We start from the raw sequence: 22,560 nt of genomic DNA on the forward strand, positions 1-22,560 counted from the left end.
TCCTTATCATGCTTATTATTCTCTGTGCCTCAGTTTCCTCATCTGTAAAATGGGGATGGAGACGGTGAGCCCCACGTGGGACCGCGTCCAACCCGATCTACTCGTGTCCACCCCAGCGCCGGGCACGTACTGAGCGCTTACCAAATCCCCTCATCCTTATCATGCTTATTATTCTCTGTGCCTCAGTTTCCTCGCCTGTAAAATGGGGATGGAGACGGTGAGCCCCACGTGGGACAGGGACCGCGTCCAACCCGATCAGCTCGTGTCCAGCCCAGCGCCGGGCACGTAGTGGGCGCTCATCAAATCCCTTCCTCATCACTGTGCCCCGAGGGCGAGCGTTTGCGGAGAGTGTGAGCCTGGAGCCGGGAAGGAGGGGGCCCGCTGAAACCATTCATGAATTTGGTGACGTTATTCCGGGGGGGGGGGGGGGGGGGGCGGGGGGGGAGTGTCCTGAGCGGGGAGTGGGGACTGTGCTAGGCCCCTCCCCTGCCCTATAAAAGCAGCCAGCCGGCCTCTTTGGAAGCCTCCCAGCTCAGGACCGGCGGAGCGTCTCCTCCTTCCTCCCTGCCTACTGTTTAGTCGCTTTGGAAGGGTCGGCACAGCTGCTGTCCTGGGTGGGGGGGGGGGACAGGGGTGACCTTAGAGGACCCCCCTCCTTTGCTGCGGCCGGGGTGACCGTTTGGAAATAAGCAAGGCCGGGGGGCAGCCGGAGGACTTCATGTCTGTTCATTTCCCCATTCACTGGTGAGTATTTGGGGCCCTCCAAGGGGGGCGTGGGGGGGGGGGGAGATGGGGACATGGGGGGTGGGGGGGTCTCCCCCCCCCACAGTTGACCCCTGGTCTGGGATGATGTGGCCCGGACTGCGAGCCCCTTGTTGTCCCCATCTGGTGCCCAATTGTACTTTCCAAGCGCTTAGTACAGTGCACCGCTCACAATAAGCGCTCAATAAATACAACTGGATGGATGAATGATGAGGGCCTTCCCCCCACCCCTCCCCCCCCCCCGCTTGACCCCTGGTCTGGGGTCCGGCCTGTGAGCCCCTTGTTGGGTAGGGGTTGTCCCCATCTCTTGCTCAATTGTACTTTCCAAGCGCTCAGTACAGTGCACCGCTCACAATAAGCGCTCAATAAATACGACTGAATGGATGAATGATTGATGGGGGTCTTCCCCCTCCCCCCCCCCCGCTTGACCCCTCCTGGTCTGGGGTCCGGCCTGTGAGCCCCTTGTTGGGTAGGGGTTCGTCCCCATCTGTTGCCCAATTGTACGTCCCAAGCGCTCAGTACAGTGCACCGCTCACAATAAGCGCTCAATAAATACGACTGGATGGATGAATGATGAGGGTCTTCCCTCCATCGCCCCCCCCCGCTTGACCCCTGGTCTGGGGTCCGGCCTGTGAGCCCCTTGTTGGGTAGGGGTTGTCCCCATCTGTTGCCCAATTGTACGTCCCAAGCGCTTAGTACAGTGCACCGCTCACAATAAGCGCTCAATAAATGCGACTGTGAATGGATGAATGATGGGGGTCTTCCCCCCACACACACCGCTTGACCCCTGATCTGGGGTCCTATGATCCAGACTGTGAGCCCCTTGTTGGGTAGGGATTATCTGTTGCCCAATTGTAGTTTCCAAGCGCTTAGTACAGTGCACCGCTCACAATAAGCGCTCAATAAATACGACTGAATGAATGAATGATTGATGGGGGTCTTCCCCCCAGCTTGAGCCCTGGTCTGGGATCCTATGGTCCAGACTGTGAGCCCCTTGTTGGGTAGGGATTCTCTGTTGCCCAATCGTACTTTCCAAGCGCTTAGTACAGTGCACCGCTCACAATAAGCGCTCAATAAATACGACTGAATGAATGATTGATGGGGGTCTTCCCCCCAGCTTGACCCCTGCTCTGGGGTCCTGTGGTCCAGACTGTAAACCCCTTGTTGGGTAGGGATTGTCTCTATCAGTTGCCCAATTGTACTTTCCAAAGCGCTTAGTACAGTGCACCGCTCACAATAAGCGCTCAATAAATACAATTGAATGAATGAATGATGGGAGTCTTCCCCCCACCCCGTTTGACCCCTGGTTTGGGGTCCTACGGTCCAGACTGTGAGCCCCTTGTTGGGTCGGGATTGTCTCTATCTGTTGCCCAATTGTACCTTCCAAGCGCTTAGTACAGTGCTCCTCACACAATAAGCGCTCAATAAATAGGACTGAATAAATGAAGCCAATCTGTCCACCCCAGAGGCTCCAAAGCCCAAGTCCCATTCAAGGTTACCAAGGAAAGGGGAGGGGAGAGAAAAGGAAAAAAGGAAAAAAAAAAAATAAGGGTGTGTGGGGGGGGTGCTATTGTACTTTCCAAGCGCTCAGTGCAGTGCTCTGCACACTGTAAGCGCTCAATAAATACGATTGAATGGACGAATGAGTGAATGAGACATAAATTTATTAATTAGAATTGATGTCCGTTTAATCCTATTGTCCTTCCCCCAGCCCGTGAGCTCACTGTGGGCAGGGATTGTCTCTCTTTATTGCTGGGTTGCGGTGCAGCGCTTAGACCAGTGCTTGGCACCTAGTAGGCGCTTAGCAAATACCATCAACGATCGTTTAAGCGCTTCCTTTGTGCCGAGCACTGTCCTAAGCGCCGGTTCTGCACACGGTCAGCGCTCAGTAAATACGATTGAATGACTCCAGACAAAGGAAGTGAACTTGGGAGGGGAAAAAGTGCAAGGAGGAGGGGGGAAAAAAAGAGGAAAAATAATGAAATAATTATATATATATAATATATATATTATAATATTTCATTATGTCAGGAAGGGCAGCTTGACCTGCTGCTTCCCAAACCGGTCCTGGAGATTCCAGCCTGCTTCCCTGGAGGGAGGAGGATTGGGGAAAAAAAAACTGGGAAAGATGCGGGAAAGATGCGGGGGAGGTCGGAGGCGGAGCCGGGCTCTTCTAGACTGTGAGCCCGCCGGTGGGTAGGGACCGTATATATATATATATATATAAATAAATATATATATATACACATATAAATATATATATACACACACATATACATATACATATATATATATGCATTTATATATATACATATATAAATATATATATTGATATATATAAATATATATCAAGTGCTTAGTACAGTGCTCTGCACATAGTAAGTGCTCAATAAATACGATTGATGATGATGTTGCCAACTTGGACTTCCCAAGCGCTTAGTACAGTGCTCTGCACACAGGAAGCGCTCAATAAATACCATGGAATCCCGGGCTGGGCCGGCAAGCTTGGTATCCAGGGGGCGGAGAAGGCTTAGAGAGGCTGGAGATCATTGTGTGTCCGTTAAATTGTTGTGTTTGTCCTCTCCCGAGCGCTTAGTACAGTGCTCTGCACGCTGTAAGAGCTCAGTAAATACACCCTTCTGACTGAGGGGGCTGAGAAGGGTCGCGGTTCCCCGGGGAGGGGGCTCAGAGGGGTTGGAAATAATAATGATGGCATTTATTAAGCGCTTACTATGTGCAAAGCACTGTTCTAAGCGCTTGGGGGCTACCAGGTGATCAGGTTGTCCCATGGGGGGCTCACAGGCTTCATCCCCATTTTACAGATGAGGGAACTGAGGCCCGGAGAAGTGAAGTGACTTGCCCAAAGGCACACAGCTGACAAATGGCAGAGCCGGGATTTGAACCCATGACCTCTGACTCCAAAGCCCGGGCTCTTTCCACTGAGCCACTCTGCTTCTCCTTGTGGGCAGGCCATGTGTCAGCTATATTGTTATATTAATAATAATAATAATGATGATGGCATTTATTAAGCGCTTACTATGTGCAAAGCACTGTTCTGAGCGCTGGGGAGGTTACAAGGTGATCAGGTTGTCCCACGGGGGGCCCACAATCTTAATCCCCATTTTACAGATGAGGTCACTGAGGCCCAGAGAAGTGAAGCGACTTACCCAAAGCCACACAGTCGCTGGAGCCGAAATTTGAACCCGTGACCTTTGACTCCAAAGCCCGGGCTCTTTCTACCGAGCCACGCTGCTTCTCTATTGTCTCCCAAGCGCTTAGTACAGTGCTCTGCACGCTGTAAGCACTCAATAAATGCAACTTTCTGATTAAGAGGGGGCAGAGAGTGGTCGCAGTTCCTCCGAGAGGTTGGAGCTCCTTGTAGGCAGGCAATGTGTCCATTACATTGTCTTCTCCTAAATGCTTAGTACAGTGCTCTTCACAAAGTAAGCACTCAGTAAATACAACTGATTGAGGTGGGGAGTTGAGGGGTCGGAGTTGCCGGGGGAGGGGGCTCAGAGGGGTCGGAGCTCATCGGGGATAGGCAATGTGTCTGTTATATTGGATTATCCTCTCCTAAATGCTTAGTACAGTGCCCTGCACACAGTAAGCGCTCAGTAAATACAACTGACTGATGGCGGGGGGCGGGGGGCTGAGAGGGGTCAGAGTTGCCTGGAGAAGGGGCTCAGAGAGGACAGGCAGTGTGTCTGTTATATCATTATCATCATCAATCCTATTTATTGAGCGCTTACTGTGTGCAGAGCACTGTACTAAGCGCTTGGGAAGTCCAAGTTGGCAACATATAGAGACAGTCCCTACCCAACAGTGGGCTCACAGTCTAAAAAATGCTTAGTACAGTGCTCTGCACACAGTAGGAGCTCAGTAAATACGACTGACTGGCTGAGGGGGGCCTGAGGGGGCTCAGAGGGGTCAGAGCTCATCGTGGACAGGCAATGTGTCTGTTGTATTGTCCTCTCCTAAATGCTTAGTACAGTGCTCTGCACACAGTAGGTGCTCAGGAAATACAACTGACTGATTGAGGGGGGGCTGAGAGGGGTCGGAGTTGCCCGGGGAGGGGGCTCAGAGAGGTCAGAGCTCATCGTGGACAGGCAATGTGTCTGTTGTATTGTCCTCTCCTAAATGCTTAGTACAGTGCTCTGCACACAGTAAGCGCTCAGTAAATACAACTGATTGAGGGGGGGCTGAGAGGGGTCGGAGTTGCCCGGGGAGGGGGCTCAGAGAGGTCAGAGCTCATCGTGGACAGGAAATGTGTCCATTATATTGTATTGTCCTCTCCTAAATGCTTAGTACAGTGCTCTGCACACAGTAAGCGCTCAGTAAGTATGACTGATTGAGGGGGCTCAGAGAGGTCAGAGCTCATCGTGGACAGGCAGTGTGTCTGTTGTATTGTCCTCTCCTAAATGCTTAGTACAGTGCTCTGCACACAGTAGGAGCTCAGTAAATACGACTGACTGACTGAGGGGGTGCGGAGGGGGCTCAGAGGGGTCAGAGCTCATCGTGGACAGGCAGTGTGTCTGTTGTATTGTCCTCTCCTAAATGCTTAGTACAGTGCTCTGCACACAGTAGGTGCTCAGTAAATACAACTGACTGATTGCACACAGTAGGTGCTCAGTAAATACAACTGACTGATTGAGGGGGGGCTGAGAGGGGTCCGAGTTGCCCGGAGAGGGGGCTCAGAGAGGACAGGTAATGTGTGTGTTGTATTGTCCTCTCCTAAATGCTTAGTACAGTGCTCTGCACACAGTTGGAGCTCAGTAAATACGACTGACTGATTGAGGGGGCTCAGAGGGGTGAGAGCTCATGGTGGACAGGAAATGTGTCCGTTGTATTGTCGTCTCCTAAATGCTTAGTACAGTGCTCTGCACACAGTAGGTGCTCAGTAAATACAACTGACTGATTGAGGGGGCTCAGAGGGGTCAGAGCTAATTGTGGACAGGCAATGTGTCTGTTGTATTGTCCTCTCCTAAATGCTTAGTACAGTGCTCTGCACACAGTAAGCGCTCAGTAAATACGACTGACTGATTGAGGGGGGGCTGAGGGGGCTCAGAGGGGTCAGAGCTCATCGTGGACAGGCAATGCATTCGTTGTATTGTCCTCTCCTAAGTGCTTAGTACAGTGCCCTGCACACAGGCGCTCAGTAAATATGACTGATTGGGGGGGGCTGAGAGGGGTCCGAGTTGCCCGGTGAGGGGGCTCAGAGGGGTCAGAGCTCATCGTGGACAGGCGATTTGTCTGTTGTATTGTCCTCTCCTAAATGCTTAGTACAGTGCTGTGCACACAGTAAGCGCTCAGTAAATAGGACTGACTGATTGGGGGGGCTGCGAGGGTTGGAGCTCCTGGGTGGGGAGGGGGCTGCTGCGAGATGAGAAGCAGCGTGGCTCAGCGGAAAGAGCCCGGGCTTTGGAGTCAGAGGTCACGGGTTCAAATCCCAGCTCCGCCAATTGCCTGCTGTATGACCTTGGGCATGTCACTTAACTTCACTGTACCTCAGTTCCTTCATCTGTAAAAGGGGGGTTGACTGTGAGCCCGCCGTGGGATAACCTGATCACCTTGTAACCTCCCCAGCGCTTGGAACAGTGCTTTGCACATAGTAAGCGCTTAATAAATGCCATTATTATTATTATTACTTAGACTCTGAGCCCACTCTTTTAGACTGTGAGCCCACTGTTGGGTAGGGACTGCCTCTCTATGTTCCCAATTTGTACTTCCCAAGCGCTTAGTACAGTGCTCTGCACATAGTAAGTGCTCAATAAATGCAATTGATGATGATGACAATTACTGTAGTCCTTCTAGACTGTGAGCCCGCTGTTGGGTAGGGACTGTCTCTGTGTGTTGCCGACTTGTACTTCCCAAGTGCTTAGTACAGTGCTCTGCACATAGTAAGCGCTCAATAAATGCGATTGATGATGATGATGATGATTGTAGTCCTTCTAGACTGTGAGCCCGCTGTTGGGTAGGGACTGTCTCTATGTGTTGCCGACTTGTACTTCCCAAGCGCTTAGTAGAGTGCTCTGCACACAGTAAGCACTCAATAAATACGATTGATTTATTATTATTATATTATTATTATTTTATTATTATGAGAGCAGCAGAGGGGTTGTGAGGAAGGGCCGTCTTTCAAGCCCGGGCCGCTCGGGCCTGCTCACTTTTCCGCTTCCTTCCTTCCTTCCTACAGGCCAAAGCCCTCAAACCCACCCGAGTCCGAGAAAGGGGGTCAGCGGGGGGGCCCCGGGCTCGGAGCTGCGGAGGAAAGTTTGCAGCTCTTCCTCTTTCACTGCAACCTCGAACCCAGAGCCGGGGCGGCTCGGTGGGCAGGAGTGCCACCCTCCTCCTCCATCCCCATCCGACCACCCCGCCGTTTCCTCTCAAGCTCCTGCCCTAAAAGAGTGGCACCCCTTCCCCCCAAAACGCACCCCAGAAAGCAGGGCTGCAGACGTAAAGCCAGCTGTTGGGTAGGGACCGTTCATTCATTCGTTCGATGGTATTTATTGAGCGCTTACTGTGCGCAGAGCACTGGACTAAGCGCTTGGGAAGTACAAGTCGGCAACCTCTAAAGACCGACAACGGGCTCACAGTCTAGAAGGGGGAGACGGACAACAAAACAAAACAAAAATTATCATTATTATTTATTGAGCGCCTAGCATTTACTAAGCGCTGGGGAGAGTCCACTAGAAGACTAGAACAGACACATTCCCTGCCCACACAGCTACACTTTTAATAGTAATGGCATTTATTAAGCGCTTACTATGTGCAAAGCACTGTTCTAAGCGCTGGGGAGGTTACACGGTGATCAGGTTGTCCCACGAGGGGGCTTGCAGTCTTCATCCCCATTTGACAGATGAGGGAACTGAGGCACAGAGAAGTGACTTGCCCAAAGTCACAGAGCTGACAAGTGGCGGAGCCGGGATTTGAACCCGTGACCTCTGACTCATTCATTCATTCATTGTTAGTCATATTTATTGAGCGCTTACTGTGTGCAGAGCACTGTACTAAGTGGTTGAGAAGGACAATATGTTGCCAGCTTGTACTTCCCAAGCGCTTAGTACAGTGCTCTGCACACAGTAAGCGCTCAATAAATGCTATTGATTGATTGACAAGTTGGCAACATCTAGAGACGGTCCCTACCCAACAGCAGGCTCACAGTCTAGAAGGGGGAGAGAGACAACAAAACAAAACATATTAACAAAATAAAATAAATAGAATAGTACATATTCATTCTTAGTACAGTGCTCTGCACACAGTAAGTTCTGAATGAATGTCGAGGTTTGAGAATCAGAGGACCCGGGTTCTAATGCTGCTCCACGCCTCGCCTGCTGTGTGACCTTGTGTGAGTCACTTCCCTTCTCCCGGGGCCTCAGTTTCCTCAGCCTCAAAATGGGGATTAAAAACGTGTCCTCCCTCACGATAATAATAATGATTATTATTCATTCATTCATTCAATTGTATTTATTGAGCGCTTACTGTGTGCAGAGCACTGTACTAAGCGCTTGGGAAGTCCAAGTTGGCAACATAGAGAGACGGTCCCTACCCAACAGCAGGCTCACAGTCTAGAAGGAGCAGCATGGCTCAGTGGAAAGAGCCCGGGCTTTGGAGTCGGAGGTCATGGGTTCAAATCCCGGCTCTGCCAATTGTCAGCTGTGTGACTTTGGGCAAGTCATTTAACTTCTCTGGGCCTCAGTTACCTCATCTGTAAAATGGGGATGAAGACTGTGAGCCCCCGGTGGGACAACCTGATCACCTTGTAACCTCCCCAGCGCTTAGAGCAGTGTTTTGCACATAGTAAGCGCTCAATAAATGCCATAAAAAAAAGACAGACAACAAAGCCAAACATATTAACAAAATAAAATAGAGTAAATTTGTACAAATAAAAGAGAGTAATAATGGTAAGCTCTTGCTACGTGCCAGGCACTGTACTGCGCACTGGAGCGGATATGACTCCCCTTTTAGACTGTGAGCCCACTGTTGGGTAGGGACCGTCTCTATATGTTGCCAATTTGTACTTCCCAAGCGCTTAGTACAGTGCTCTGCACACAGTAAGCGCTCAATAAATACGATTGATGATGATGATGATATGAGCAAATCGGGTCGGACACAGTCCGACACGGGGGGCTCCCAGTCTCCATCCCCATTTTACAGATGAGGCAACTGAGGCCCAGAGAAGCGAAGCGAGGTCACTCAGCAGACAAGTGGCAGAGCCGGGATTAGAACTCGTGACCTGCCGACTCCGAGGCCCGCGTGCCCGGTGTCGTTTCGTGCTTTGTGAGCCCCGGGTGGGGCGGGGACCGCGTCCCAGCTGGTTATCTTGTATCCACCCCGGTTTAGCAGAGTGCTCGGTGCATGGTGAGCGCTCAATAAATACCACAGTAGTGGTGATTATTACTAGGGTGGGCGGCGGGGCCCAAGCAGGAAGTAAGAGGAGGAGGATGGCGCGGCCGGTTAGGCGGGGAAGGGAGGGGGCCCTTGACTTTTTGACTTTTTGAGGAGGAGGTGTATACCACCAACATCATCATCATCATCATCATCGTCAATCGTATTTATTGAGTGCTTACTGTGTGCAGAGCACTGTACTAAGCGCCTGGGAAGTACAAATTGGCAACATATAGAGACAGTCCCTACCCAACAGTGGGCTCACAGTCTAAAAGGGGGAGACAAAACAGAACATACTAACAAAATAAAATAGAATAGATATGTACAAGTAAAATAAATAAATAGAGTAATAAATATGTACAAATAAATGAATAGAGTAATAAATATGTACAAACATATATACATATATACAGCTGCTACCGGCGGGGCGGGCGGAGGGCGAAATTGTGTTGCCTCCTGTTTTTTTAGCCACCGGTTTCCTGGGGTGCGTGCATTTGGGTGTCACACCTTGGGACTTGTGTACCGTGTTGTGGATACTGAGCGTGCAAGACAACGGCGCCTTCGACATTGCACATGCGAGGCCGCCAGCACGAGGTAGCATACGTGGATTAATAATAATAATAATGATAATAATAACGATGGCATTTATTAAGCACTTACTCGGCGCCTTCGACGTTGCACATGCGAGGCCGCCAGCACGAGGTAGCGTACGTGGATTAATAATAATAATAACGATGGCATTTATTAAGCGCTTCCTCGGCGCCTTCGACAATGCACATGCGAGGTCGCGAGCACGAGGTAGTGTATGTGGATTAATAATAATAATAATAACGATGGCATTTATTAAGCGCTTATTCAGCGCCTTCGACATTGCACATGCGAGGCCGAGAGCATGAGGTAGCGTACGTGTATTAATAATAATAATAATAATGATGGCATTTATTAAGCACTTACTCGGCGCCTTCGACATTGCACATGCGAGGCCGCAAGCACGAGGTAGCGTACGTGGATTAATAATAATAATAATAATGATGATGGCATTTATTAAGCGCTTACTCGGCGCCTTCGACTTTGCACATACGAGGCCGCGAGCACGAGGTAGCGTACGTGGATTAATAATAATAATAATAATAATAATGATGATGGCATTTAGTAAGCGCTTACTCGGCGCCTTCGACATTGCACATGTGAGGCCGCGAGCACGAGGTAGCGTACGTGGATTAATAATAATAATAATAATGATGATGGCATTTATTAAGCGCTTACTCGGCGCCTTCGACATTGCTCATGCGAGGCCGAGAGCACGAGGTAGCGTACGTGGATTAATAATAATAATAATAATGATGATGATGGCATTTATTAAGCGCTTACTCGGCACCTTCAACATTACACCTGCGAGGCCATGAGCACGAGGTAGTGTATGTGGATTAATAATAATGATGATGGCAATTATTAAGCGCTTACTCGGCACCTTCGACATTGCACATGCGAGGCCGCGAGCACGAGGTAGCATACGTGGATTAATAATAATAATAATGATGGCATTTATTAAGCGCTTGTTCGGCGCCTTCGACATTGCACATGCGAGGCCGCGAGCACGAGGTAGCGTACGTGGATTAATAATAATAATAATAATGATGATGGCATTTATTAAGCGCTTCCTCGGCGCCTTTGACATTGCACATGAGAGGCTGCGAGCGCGAGGTAGCGTACGTGGATTAGTAATAATAATAACAATAATGATGGCTTTTATTAAGTGCTTACTCGGCGCCTTCGACATTGCACATGCGAGGCTGCTAGCATGAGGTAGCGTACGTGGATTAATAATAATAATAATAATGATGGCATTTATTAAGTGCTTCCTCGGCACCTTCGACATTGCACATGCGAGGCTGCGAGCACGAGGTAGCGTACGTGGATTAATAATAATAATAATAATGATGGCATTTTTTAAGCACTTACTATCTGCAAAGCACTGTTCTAAGCGTGATTAACAGCACTACCCAGGGCACGCGGCTCAGTGGCAAGAGCCCGGCCTTGGGAGTCAGAGGTCATGGGTTCAAATCCTGGCTCCGCCACTTGTCAGCTGTGTGACCTTGAGCAAGTCACTTAACTTCTCTGGGCCTCAGTTACCTCATCTGTGAAATGGGGATGAAGGCTGTGAGCCCCACGTGGGACAACCTGATCACCTTGTATCCTCATCAGCGCTTAGAACGGTGATTTGCTAAGCGCTTACTATGTTCCAGGCATGATACTAAGTGCTTGGGTGGGGGGGGATGTACAAGCAAATCAGGTCAGACACCATCCCTTGTCCCACTTGGGGTCACAATCTCAATCCCCATTGAGTTAACTGAGGCACAGAGAGGTGAAGAGACTGTGATCCCATTGTTGGGTAGGGACCGTCTCTAGGTGTTGCCGACTCGTACTTCCCAAGCGCTTAGTCCAGTGCTCTGCACACAGTAAGCGCTCAATAAATACAACTGAATGAATGAATTCAGCAGGCAAGTGGCAGAATTAGAACCCAGGTCCTCTGACTCCCAACCCCACGCCCTTTCCACTAGGCCATGCTGCCTCTCTGTTTGAAGACTTCTCTATGCCCTGTCCTTTGAATGCAGTAGAACCGCTTTCAATCGTATTTATTGAATGCCCACTGCGTGCAGAGCACTGTACTAAATGCTTGGGAGAGTACAATGTAATAAACAGAGGCACATTCCCTGCCCACACTCACAGTCTAGAGGGGGAGACATCAATATAAATAAATACATTTCAGGTAGGTATATATGTCTGCGGGGCTGGGGAGGGGGATGATTAAAGTGAGCAAGTCATTTCATGCAGTTTTCAGATTCCTTCATTCATTCAATCGTATTTATTGAGCACTTACTGTGTGCAGAGCACTGTACTAAGCGCTTGAAAAGATCACACATCTCACAGGGAGCCCCTAAAATGGGCCTATCAGGAAGGGTTTATTTGTGGTGGTTTTTTGTTTTTTTTTTACCATGATCACGATGGGGTCAAAAGGAGAAGAAGTAGCAGGAGAAGCAGTGTGGCTCAGTGGAAAGATCCTGGGCTTCGGAGCCAGAGGTCATGGGTTCAAATCCCAGCTCCACCAACTGTCAGCTGTGTGGCTTTGGACAAGTCACTTCACTTCTCGGGGCCTCAGTTACCTCATCTGTCAAATGGGGATTAAGACTGTATATATGTATATATGTTTGTACATATTTATTACTCTATTTATTTATTTATTTTACTTGTACATAGCTCTTCTATTTTATTTTGTTAGTATGTTTGGTTTTGTTCTCTGTCTCCCCCTTTTAGACTGTGAGCACACTGTTGGGTAGGGACTGTCTCTATATGTTGCCAACTTGGACTTCCCAAGCACTTAGTACAGTGCTCTGCACATAGTAAGCACTCAATAAATACGATTGATGATGATGATGATGACTGTGAGCCCCCCGTGGGACAACCTAATCACCTTGTAACCTCCCCAGCGCTTAGAACAGTGCTTTGAGCTTAGTAAGCGCTTAACCAATCAATCAATCAATCAATTGTATTTATTGAGCGCTTACTGTGTGCAGAGCACTGTACTAAATGCTTGGGAAGTACAAGTTTGCAACATATAGAGATGGTCCCTACCCAACAGTGGACTCACAGTCTAGCTTAACAAATACCATCATTATTATTACTGTTATTATGAGAGTTGGGTAGGGACCGTCTCTATATGTTGCCAACTTGGACTTCCCAAGCACTTAGTACAGTGCTCTGCACACAGTAAGCGCTCAATAAATACGACTGACTGACTGAATGAATGAATGAATTAGAGCACATTAGGGCTCTTATTCCCAAGAGTTGGGTAGGGACCGTCTCTATATGTGGCCAACTTGGACTTCCCAAGCGCTTAGTACAGTGCTCTGCATACAGTAAGCGCTCAATAAATACGACTGACTGACTGACTGAATGAATGAATGAATTAGAGCACATTAGGGCTCTTATTCCCAAGAGTTGGTTAGGGACCGTCTCTGTATGTTGCCAACTTGGACTTCCCAAGCACTTAGTACAGTGCTCTGCACACAGTAAGTGCTCAATGAATACGATTGAATGAATGAATTAGAGCACATTAGGGCTCTTATTCCCAATAGGGCTGTAGTATCGGTGGAATGACAATAGCCCCCATTTTGGAGGGTGGGTGGGGGGAGTCAGAGCTCAGAGAGGGCAGGTACTGCGTTTGATGACAGAAATGAAATGCCCAGAGCAGCTGAGTTTCCCCCACCCCCAGGATGCGAATAGGACCTTATGCAAACGGGAGCAACAACAGGAGACCGCCAAAGGAATTTTGGAAACCCGACGCGGGCTCGGGCTGGAACTCCTGCCAACCTGGAAGGTGTGAGAATTGCTACTAGCTAGATCCTGATAAAAAACGGGAGGTATTTCTCAGGAAGAAGCCCACCTCGCCAGAGATCATCCGCCCGAGCCGGTCTCGATAAAGGGAAACGGACAAAACGCGGTGACCTTGAGATCCTTTCCAGCCCGGCGATTCTAAAAACCGGGCTCCCCCTGACACTCGCGGGGACTGGTGTGCAAGGCTTGACAGGGAACAGGTGGTGAGGATGTTCTAAGAAATGGGTGCTTTTTATCTACCCAGACTGACATCATTTGTCCTAGGAGGTGGGAGCCTGGTGTATTTGCCTCTCAGGGCGAAGTGTTTTCCAAAGCCTAGGGCGGGAGGTTTACTTTATTCAGTCAATCGTATTTGTTGAGCGCTTACTGTGTGCAGAGCACTGTACTAAGCGCTTGGGAAGTAGAAGTTAGCAACATATTTGGACAGCTCGAGTATCCCAAAAGCATCTTTTTCCGGAGATTTCTCTTCTGATTGCACGTTTTTGGAAAGCCTCGTTCCATCCTCCCGATACGGAAGCGGCAGGCAGGCGTTTTGACGGCTGTCCTTTTGTTCTCGGTGTGTTGGCAGCCCTGACTACCTGAGATCGGCCGAGATGACTGAGGTGATGATGACCACTCCGTCGATGGAGGAGATGGGGCTGAGCCCACGCAAGGATGGGCTCTCCTATCAGGTGAGCGATTGCATCTTCACGGTCCCGCTCCCCAGGACCAGGGAGCATCCGCTTTGTTTGGGTGGTGGCCAGACGGATCCATCACCTTTCCCTGCTCATTCCTTCAGTTTCTCCCTTCCTCCCCCTCCTCCTGTTTTCCCCAAAGCTTCCTGACTCTGCCGGAGGTGGGGAGGAGGCTGTGGGAACTGGTCATTCAAGGAGCCTCCAGGCTGGGTCAAACGGCATCAGGGGTTCTCCAACAGAGGTAGCAAAGATGCGTGGTTTTATGGTTTAAATGGCAAGAAACCTTTGCCTCCAAGGACCGTCACCGGGGGATGGAGGAGGTGGGTGGGTGTAAAATTTAGAGTTCAAAGCATCTCCCCCCTGTGCTCTAAATATCAAGCTTCTTGGGGCATTTCCCTCCCCAGCCCTTTCAAATGTTAGCCTTATTCAAATGAAGAAAATGAGGTGAATGGGAGGTGGGGTTACAAAACTCCGAGTTCTGATGATTTGGTTTCTGAACCCAACTGTACCTTTCCTCAGTGAGGTTTTCTTTCGTTTCTCGTTTTGGGAAATGTGGTGCTCAAACTTTCTTGTCTGGTTATCACTCTCTTCCCTCCCCTTCCACCCCAGAATTCAGAATGAAATAATGTTCTGGCCCCCAGTTGGCCCCCACAGCATTGGCACTTGGACTCTTCCATCCTGTTGTTATTTCTATGCATCAGGGGTCTGAGACACTCTGGCGTGGATGGAGCAGCAGTGTGATGAAAGCAATAATAATAGTAGGTTTTTTAAGGGATTTATTAAGTGTCAAACACTGTTGTAAGTGTTGGGGAAGATGCAAGTAAACTGGGTTGGACACAGTTCCTGTCCGGCATGGGGCTCACAGGGTAAGTAGGAGGGACAACTGGAGAACTGGGGCACAGATAAGTTAAGTGACTATCCCAAGGTCACACAGCAAGCAATTGGCAGAGCCAGGATTAGAATCCATGTCCTCTGATTCCCAGGCCCAGGCTCTGTCCACTAGGCCATGCTGCTTCTGTTTGTTAACCACTTACTATGTGCTAAGCACTGGCGTAGATACAGTAAATCAGATCAGACACAGCCCCAGCCCTCCACGGGTCTCATTCTAAGGCAAGAGGGAAAGCAGGTATTTGACCCCCATTTTTCCAGATGAGGAACTGAAGCCCACTGAAGTTAAGTGATTTGCCCAAGGGCACCCAGCAGATAAGTGATGGAACCAGGATTAGAACCCAGATCCTCTGATTCCCAGGCCTGTGCTCTTTCCACAGACCACGCTGCTTCTCCAAATACGAAAACAAAAATGGAGAAGAGCAGTCTGGGAGGAATAGAGAAGCTGCAAAGGGGGACTGGCACTCCTGCCTGTGGGTGTTTTGTTTTGTTGTCTGTCTCCCCCTTCTAGACTGTGAGCCCGTTGTTGGGTAGGGACCGTCTCTATATGTTGCCGACTTGTACTTCCCAAGCGCTTAGTACAGTGCTCTGCGCACAGTAAGTGCTCAATAAATACGATTGAATGAATGAAGGTTTTGGAGGAAACCCTGTTTGGCACAATGGCTAGATTGATTGTGTGGTCTTGTCCTTTGTCTTCAACTGATTTATTTTAATATTTGTTCCCCCAGCTAGACAATCTGCTCCTTAAAAACAGGGATCTTGTGTACTGATTCTTTTGTGCTCTCCCAAACGCTCAGTACAGTGCACTGCACACGATAGGTGCTCAATAAGTACTATCCATTGGTTGACCAACTGGGGCCAGAAAGATCTAAACCGCCAAGGATGTGCACTGCCTCACCCATGGGAAATTCTCCATCTGGGTTCTCGAGATTTTCCTACCGTGGAGCGGATTCAGTCCACCTCCTACCTACCTCCTGATCGCGATGGCCCACCCTTTCTGCCTCGCTTTCCTAGGGTTGAGAAGTAACAGTGACAAGGAATGAAAAAATAGAATTAAAAAAATAGCATTTGTTAAACTCTTACTGTGTACCTGGCATTGTTCTAAGAGCCGGGGTGGAGATAAGTAAATCGGGTTGGACACTGTCTCCATCCCACGTGGGGCTCACAATCTTAATCCCCATTTTACAGCTGAGGTAACTGAGGCCCAGAGAAGTTAAATGACTTGCCCGAGGTCACAAAGCAGACATGTGGAAGAGCCAGGATTAGAACCTGAGCCTGTGTCCCATCTACTAGTCCACGCTGCTTCTCAACCACTAGTCCTTCAAGCTACCCGGTCCCGCGAGCGAGTCTGGGGCCTGCTGTACGTGCTCCGTCCATGGAGTAATCCCGCCTTTCTCTCGGCGCTCTCTCAAGGCTGGTACAGTCCAATTAAGCTAATTCCCTATTGGCCTCAGCTCTGCCAAAGTCTTTAGCAAAGCCATTCCTTGAGCTTCTTTCTGGGCCTCTTGACCTGGGGCCAGGGTCGGGGGGAGGGGTGCCCTGAGTGGCCCAGCTCTGTACTTCGTCTTCTCCCTGAGTATAATAATAGTTCCTGGCACTTACATCAATCTGTAAAGTGCCTCGGAGTTTCTTCGGCTGCATATATCAGTCCCTGCTTTTCAGATGGGGGAGATTGAGGCACGTTGGCCTCAAGGTCGTGGGAGAAAGGGGTTGCCGGCTGGGACCCCTTTGCATCTCAGCCTTGGTTCGGGTGCCTGGTCCCGAGTCTATTCCTAACTACCCCTACGCCCCTTTTCGGCAAGACCTCCTCTCTTTTTCGTCGCAGCTCTGGGAAGGAGCTTTTGAAATAGGCCAAAGCCACTTGAAAAATAAGTCTGAAGTCTTACCGATCCACCGTGCTCCTGGGAGAGATACACAAGGAGTAAAATGAAGGAAATCCATATCCCTACCCGTTTTTCCAGGCACGAGCTGCCCCAGACTCCAAGAGAGTGAGTGAATTGGTATTGCTAAGTCTAGTAACTCCAAACTACCAAAGGCTACCCGAGCTACCAGCTCCTAGAACAGTGCTTGGCACAGAGTAAGCGCTTAATAAACACCATCATTATTCTGGGGCTAAAGGGGAGCTGAGCAGGAAGCCTGGATGGATGGAGTATTCTTCTATTGCACCTGAAACAACCCCAGCTATCTTAAAGAGGTCGCCCTACTCCTGCAACTCTGTGGAGTTCCCCTGTAGAGCTGAAATCAAGTGTGGGGCTAGCCCACTGAGTTACCAACCACAGGGCCCTCAAGCAAACATTAGTATTTATTGAGCACTCACTGTGTGCAGAATACTTTATTATGGTATTTGCCAAGCACTTACTATGTGCCAAGTACTGTCCTAAGCAGTGGGGTGGACGCAAGCTAATCAGGTTGGACACAGTCCCTGTCCCACCCGGGGCTCACGGTCTTAATCCTCATTTTACAGATGAGGGATCTGAGGCCCAGAGAAGTGAAAGGACTTGCCCAAGATCACACGGCAGGCAAGGGGCGGAACTGGAAGCCAGAAGCTTGCCACTGTTTCTACTTCTTTGGATGTGGCAAGGTTGTTTCCTCTCCTTCTGAATGTCTTTGGGAAACAATTGAATTAACTGGAGGCATTGCAGGAGGACAGCCATCATTCACTGTCCTTCTCGGGGACTCCTGGCTCGTTCCTAAAACGGCCCCACGCACGCCGATATTCTCGTTTTTCCTTTTCTTTTTTAAGAAAAGGTCACTTTCCCATCGCCAGCCAGGGTCTTATTCTGGCTGGAAACTGGTCTCTAATTCAACAGGACTCATATTTCTCTCGTTTTCCCGGAGACAGCTCCATTTCTCTTTCTCCCACATCTCTGCTTTTGGGAAACCTAGCTCTCTGCTCAGAGGGCAAGCAAGATGTAATCATCTTTTCCAAAAGTAGAATAGAAAATGAGGCAATGTAAAATAATCTCAGTGCTCCTGACCGTGTAAACTGCATCTAGCTTTTTACTTACGATCCTGACTCGGACAGGGTTTACATCTGTCAATTAATCAATCATATTTATTGAGTGTGCAGAGGAGTATACTAAGCACTAACTTCTTTTCTTTGGCTTGGGAAAGGGGGTGTAGGGATTCCAATAAATTGCTTTATTTTCCCCCGCCTCCCCTGACACAATCCCTTTCTTAGTGCAGTTTGGGCTCACCCTTCAGCTGGAACCCCTAATTTCTGTCTCTCCCGCTAGACTGTAAACTCAATGTGGGCAGGGGACGTGTCTACCAACTCTGTTATATTGTACTCTCCCAAGCTTTCAGTATGCTCTACCTGCGATAAGTGCTCAATAAATACAATTGATTGGTTTATTTAATGATAATTGTTAAGCGCTTACTATGGGTCAAGACCCATAATAAGTATAGGGGTAGATACAAGCTAAGAAGCAGCATGGCTCAGTGGAAAGAGCACGGGCTTTGGAGCCAGCGGTCAGGGGTTCAAATCTCGGCTCCGCCAATTGTCAGCTGTGTGACTTTGGGCAAGTCACAACTTCTCTGGGCCTCAGTTACCTCATCTGCAAAATGGGGATTAAGACTGTGAGCCCTACGTGGGACAGCCTGATCACCTTGTAACCTCCCCAGCGCTTAGAACAGTGCTTTGCACATAGTAAGCGCTTAATAAATGCCATTATTATTATTATTACTCAGGTTGGGCACAGTCCATGTCCCACTTGGGGCTCCCAGTCTTAGTCCCCATTTTACAGATGAGGCAATCGAGGCACAGAGAAGTTAAGTGACTTGCCGGAGTTCACATAACAGACAAGTGGCAGAGCTGGGTTTAGAACTCATGTCCTCTGACTCCTAAGACCCATGCTCTGATCACTGGTCCAGAAGGCTTCTCTTGCATTGACCTCAGTGCACATTATCTGGGGTCTTGATGACCTTGGGCTGAACTCTGGGTATAACCGGAGACCCCGGTAGCTTCTCGCACCAGAACTCAATGAATCTGCGGAGGACACGGTCATGTGATCACCAGGAAATAATCGCTCACAATATCCAACTAAAACATTCTCTGTTCCCGGGAGAAAGAGAACAGTAAAATTCCAGCACACTTGGCAGTAAAAGTCCAGCAATGGACTGTCCATTTTACTGTCACAGGCACCTCTACCTTTGTGCTCACTCCTTTCCCCTCACCCAATCCCCACCATTTAGTCTGCTTGGAGAAAGTAGAGGGCTTGCTTTTCTCTTCCTCATCTAAATGTAGCCCCTTGTTATCTCTGTAAAATCTAGGAGTGAGCTTCACTTCCCTTCCCCGTGAGGGGTATTCGACCTCACCCAGCACAAACAAGCTCTTTGTGGGTTAAGTCCTCCTTTCAAGTACTATTGCCACACTTTGTTTTGAATCCGGTCCTTTCCTTTTGGTTGAAAACACTCAACACCCCTGTTATTTTTCAGCCGGGGGAACTGCAGCACAGAAAAATCCGCAGCGGTCAGGGGTTGTCTCACCCAAGATCAGAGCAGGAGTGTGTTAGAGTCGGGAAGAGAAGACAGGGGACTTCTCTTTCTGGTCCTTAGGCGCTTGGGTGGCAGCTACAGGCTCTGTAACTGTCCAAGTTTACTACCCTTTCCTTCAAAGTGCTTCCTTGCCTGCCACATTCACGGGGCACTAGCCCGCTCGTGAAAACAGCTCTTCACCCAGCCCGACTTTCTGATGCCAAGACTGCCCTTGACCGAAAGCTGCCCCCTTCCTGGTCCTGAAGGGAGAGGAGAGAAAAGGGATCAGAAGGACCCGGGTTCTAATGCCGGTTCCACCACTCGTCTGCTATGTGACCTTGGTTAAGTCACTTCACTTCTCCGTGCCTGTTATCTCACCTGTAAAATGGGGGGTTAAGACTGGGAGCCCCAAGTGGGACAAGAGGCTGTCCAACCTGTTTAATATCTACCCCGGTGCTTAGTACATTGCCAGGCACATAGTAAGTGCTCAACAGATGCCTTAAAAAAATGGGCATGGAAATTTTGGCGTGGTTTTCAACCTACTGTGAGAATGTGCCATTGATCCCGGCTCCCAATTTGGGTAGGAAGGAAGATTAGAGAGGAGGGAGAGGAAGAATGTGTTTGGATGTCAGGTCTTGTGACTGGAGCCAAGTGCTATTTCTGGGTGTCTAATGAATGTCCTGAAACAATCTTGAGGGGATATTAAGATAATAATTCACTGGGAAGGGGCTGATGATTTCACATACCGATGACAGAGACATTCCTCTGTCCTGACATTTGCCCCTGGGTCTCACCCCCGTCTCAGGTATTCGTAATCAAACCGAGTCAAGCCTCTGCTGATCTCACCTTCAGCTAGAGTTGATCCCTGGAAGCCAACAGAGCACAGGTGCTCCTAGATTGAATCAATCAATCAATCTTTGGTCTTTCCTGAGCGCTTACTGTGTGCCCCTAGATTCAATCAATCATTTGTCTTGCTTGAGCACTTACTGTGTGCCCCAATAATAATAATAATGGCATTTATTAAGCACTTATTATGTGCGAAGCACTGTTCTAAGTCCTGGGGAGGTTACACGGTGATCAGGTTGTCCCACAGGGGGCTCACAGTCTTAATCCCCATTTTACAGATGAGGGAACTGAGGCTCAGAGAAGTTAAGTGACCTGCCCAAAGTCACACAGCTGAAAATTGGTGGAGCCAGAATTTGAACCCATGACCTCCGACTCCAAAACCCGTGCTCTTTCCACTGAGCCATGCTGCTTCCCTAGATTCAATCAATCATTTATCTTTCCTGAGCACTTACTGTGTGCCCCTAGATTTAATCAACCAATCAATGGTCTTTAGTACTTAGGAACATTATACTAGGTGTTTGGGAAAGTACACTATATCAAAGTAGGCGAACGTGATCCCCACCCGCAAGGAGCTACCAGTCTGCGGGGGAAGACAGACACTGAAATAGACTAGGGATAGTCTCAAGATTAGGCGTAGGGGAAATGATAAGAGTAGAATGGCTCCATGGCTTCTCTGAGCTGAGTCCCCTCTAGACTGTAAGGTCATCGTGGGCAGCCCTCACTTCCCGGAGCCTCTCTCATCAGCCATTCAGCTCCCTATGCAGCTCCAAATTCCCTTTCGTTCCCACTGCCGACCCCAAGTGAAACCCCACAAAGCGGGATTGAAGGGTGAGGGTTGACAAGGGGTATTCAGTCAGGGGAGATGCCCTGTACATCTCTAGACTGCAAGCTCATTGAAGGCAGGGAACGTGTCTGCCAACTCTGTTGCATCGTACTCTCCCAAGCACTTAGTACAGTGCTCTACACGTAGTAAGGGCTCAATAAATACCACTGAATGAACGACGCTGGTCTCAGAGCCCTAATCTGGCCCGGATCTGGTTATTTTGAGGTCGGAGTGATGTCAGCATGTGGCTGTACTGGACTAGTCGGCTAGCCATAAACCGAGCCATACTACCAAGCCTTTCCTTGCTATAAACTTGTTGTGGGGGGAATGTATCTGATAAACTGTTATATTGTACTCCCCCAAGTACTTAGTACAGTGCTCTGCACACAGTAAGTGCTTAATAAATACAACTTACTGAGTGGATTGAGATCTCCTAGGCTGCCAGATGATTCACTGACCCCGTTGAAAGATAGTCCACCCCACACACTTCACCCATCACCGGGCCAGGCCGGTCACCCTAGGTTCTGCACTGGAATGAGTTTCCATCCCTGAAATCTCAGCTTCCTCTCGAGTTCCGACTCCTCGTACGCAGCACGGTCTAATGGATTGAGCACGGGCCTGAAAGTCAGAAGGACCTGGGTTCTAATCCCAACTCCACCGGTTGTCTGCTTTGTGGCCTTGGGCAGTCACTGAACTTCTCTGGGCCTCAGTGACCTCATCTGTAAAATGGCAATTAAGACTGTGGGCCCCATGTGGGACAGGGACTGTGCCCAACTTAATTAGGTTGTACCTACCTCAGGATTTAGAACAGTGCTTGACACATAGTAAGTGCTTAACAAATGCCATCATTATTATTGTTAGTATTATTGTTCCACCCCTATGGGCTGCCTCCCTCCACCGCCAAGGACCGAATCAACAAACTGAGCCATAACATCATTTCTCCGAAGACATCCGACTCCTCGTTCACCAGGGGAAATACGCCCTGTCTCCGTTTCCTTCCCAGCCCAGACTAATCACAAGCTCAACTTAGTGAGCGTTCAGGTCAAGATGTGTCAGTGACATTTGGGTTAATCACTGATCACTGCTGAAGAAATCCAATTCTAACAGAATCAGAAATGAAGTGGAGAGACATGACCTCTGGAAACTCTGGCTAATAGGCTCCCGCGTGTTGCTTTGATTTCTGACGTTCAAGTAGAGCAGTTGGAGCCCGTACTTACTAGCTAATGAGCCAAGTCTCACAAAGGTGTTCTGTCCCTTTTTTTTTCTTTTTGGTGGCTCCGGATTTAATTTGTGATTTTTTTTTTCTTTTTT

At 49.1% G+C, this 22,560-nt stretch overlaps 1 protein-coding gene across 1 annotated transcript in view; it reads left to right on the forward strand.

The window, feature by feature from the left end:
• The first annotated feature begins 574 nt into the window (after positions 1-574).
• Positions 575-22,560, forward strand: part of LBH (LBH regulator of WNT signaling pathway) — a 36,703-nt gene continuing 14,717 nt past the window's right edge. Inside the window, exons 1-2 of the mRNA XM_038751770.1 lie at positions 575-744; positions 14,111-14,213. Coding sequence (XP_038607698.1) covers positions 719-744; positions 14,111-14,213 — 129 coding nt within the window. The 5' untranslated portion in view covers positions 575-718. The remainder of the gene's footprint in view (positions 745-14,110; positions 14,214-22,560) is intronic.

Source organism: Tachyglossus aculeatus, chromosome 9 (genome assembly GCF_015852505.1).
Source record: "Tachyglossus aculeatus isolate mTacAcu1 chromosome 9, mTacAcu1.pri, whole genome shotgun sequence".
NCBI lineage: Eukaryota > Metazoa > Chordata > Mammalia > Monotremata > Tachyglossidae > Tachyglossus > Tachyglossus aculeatus.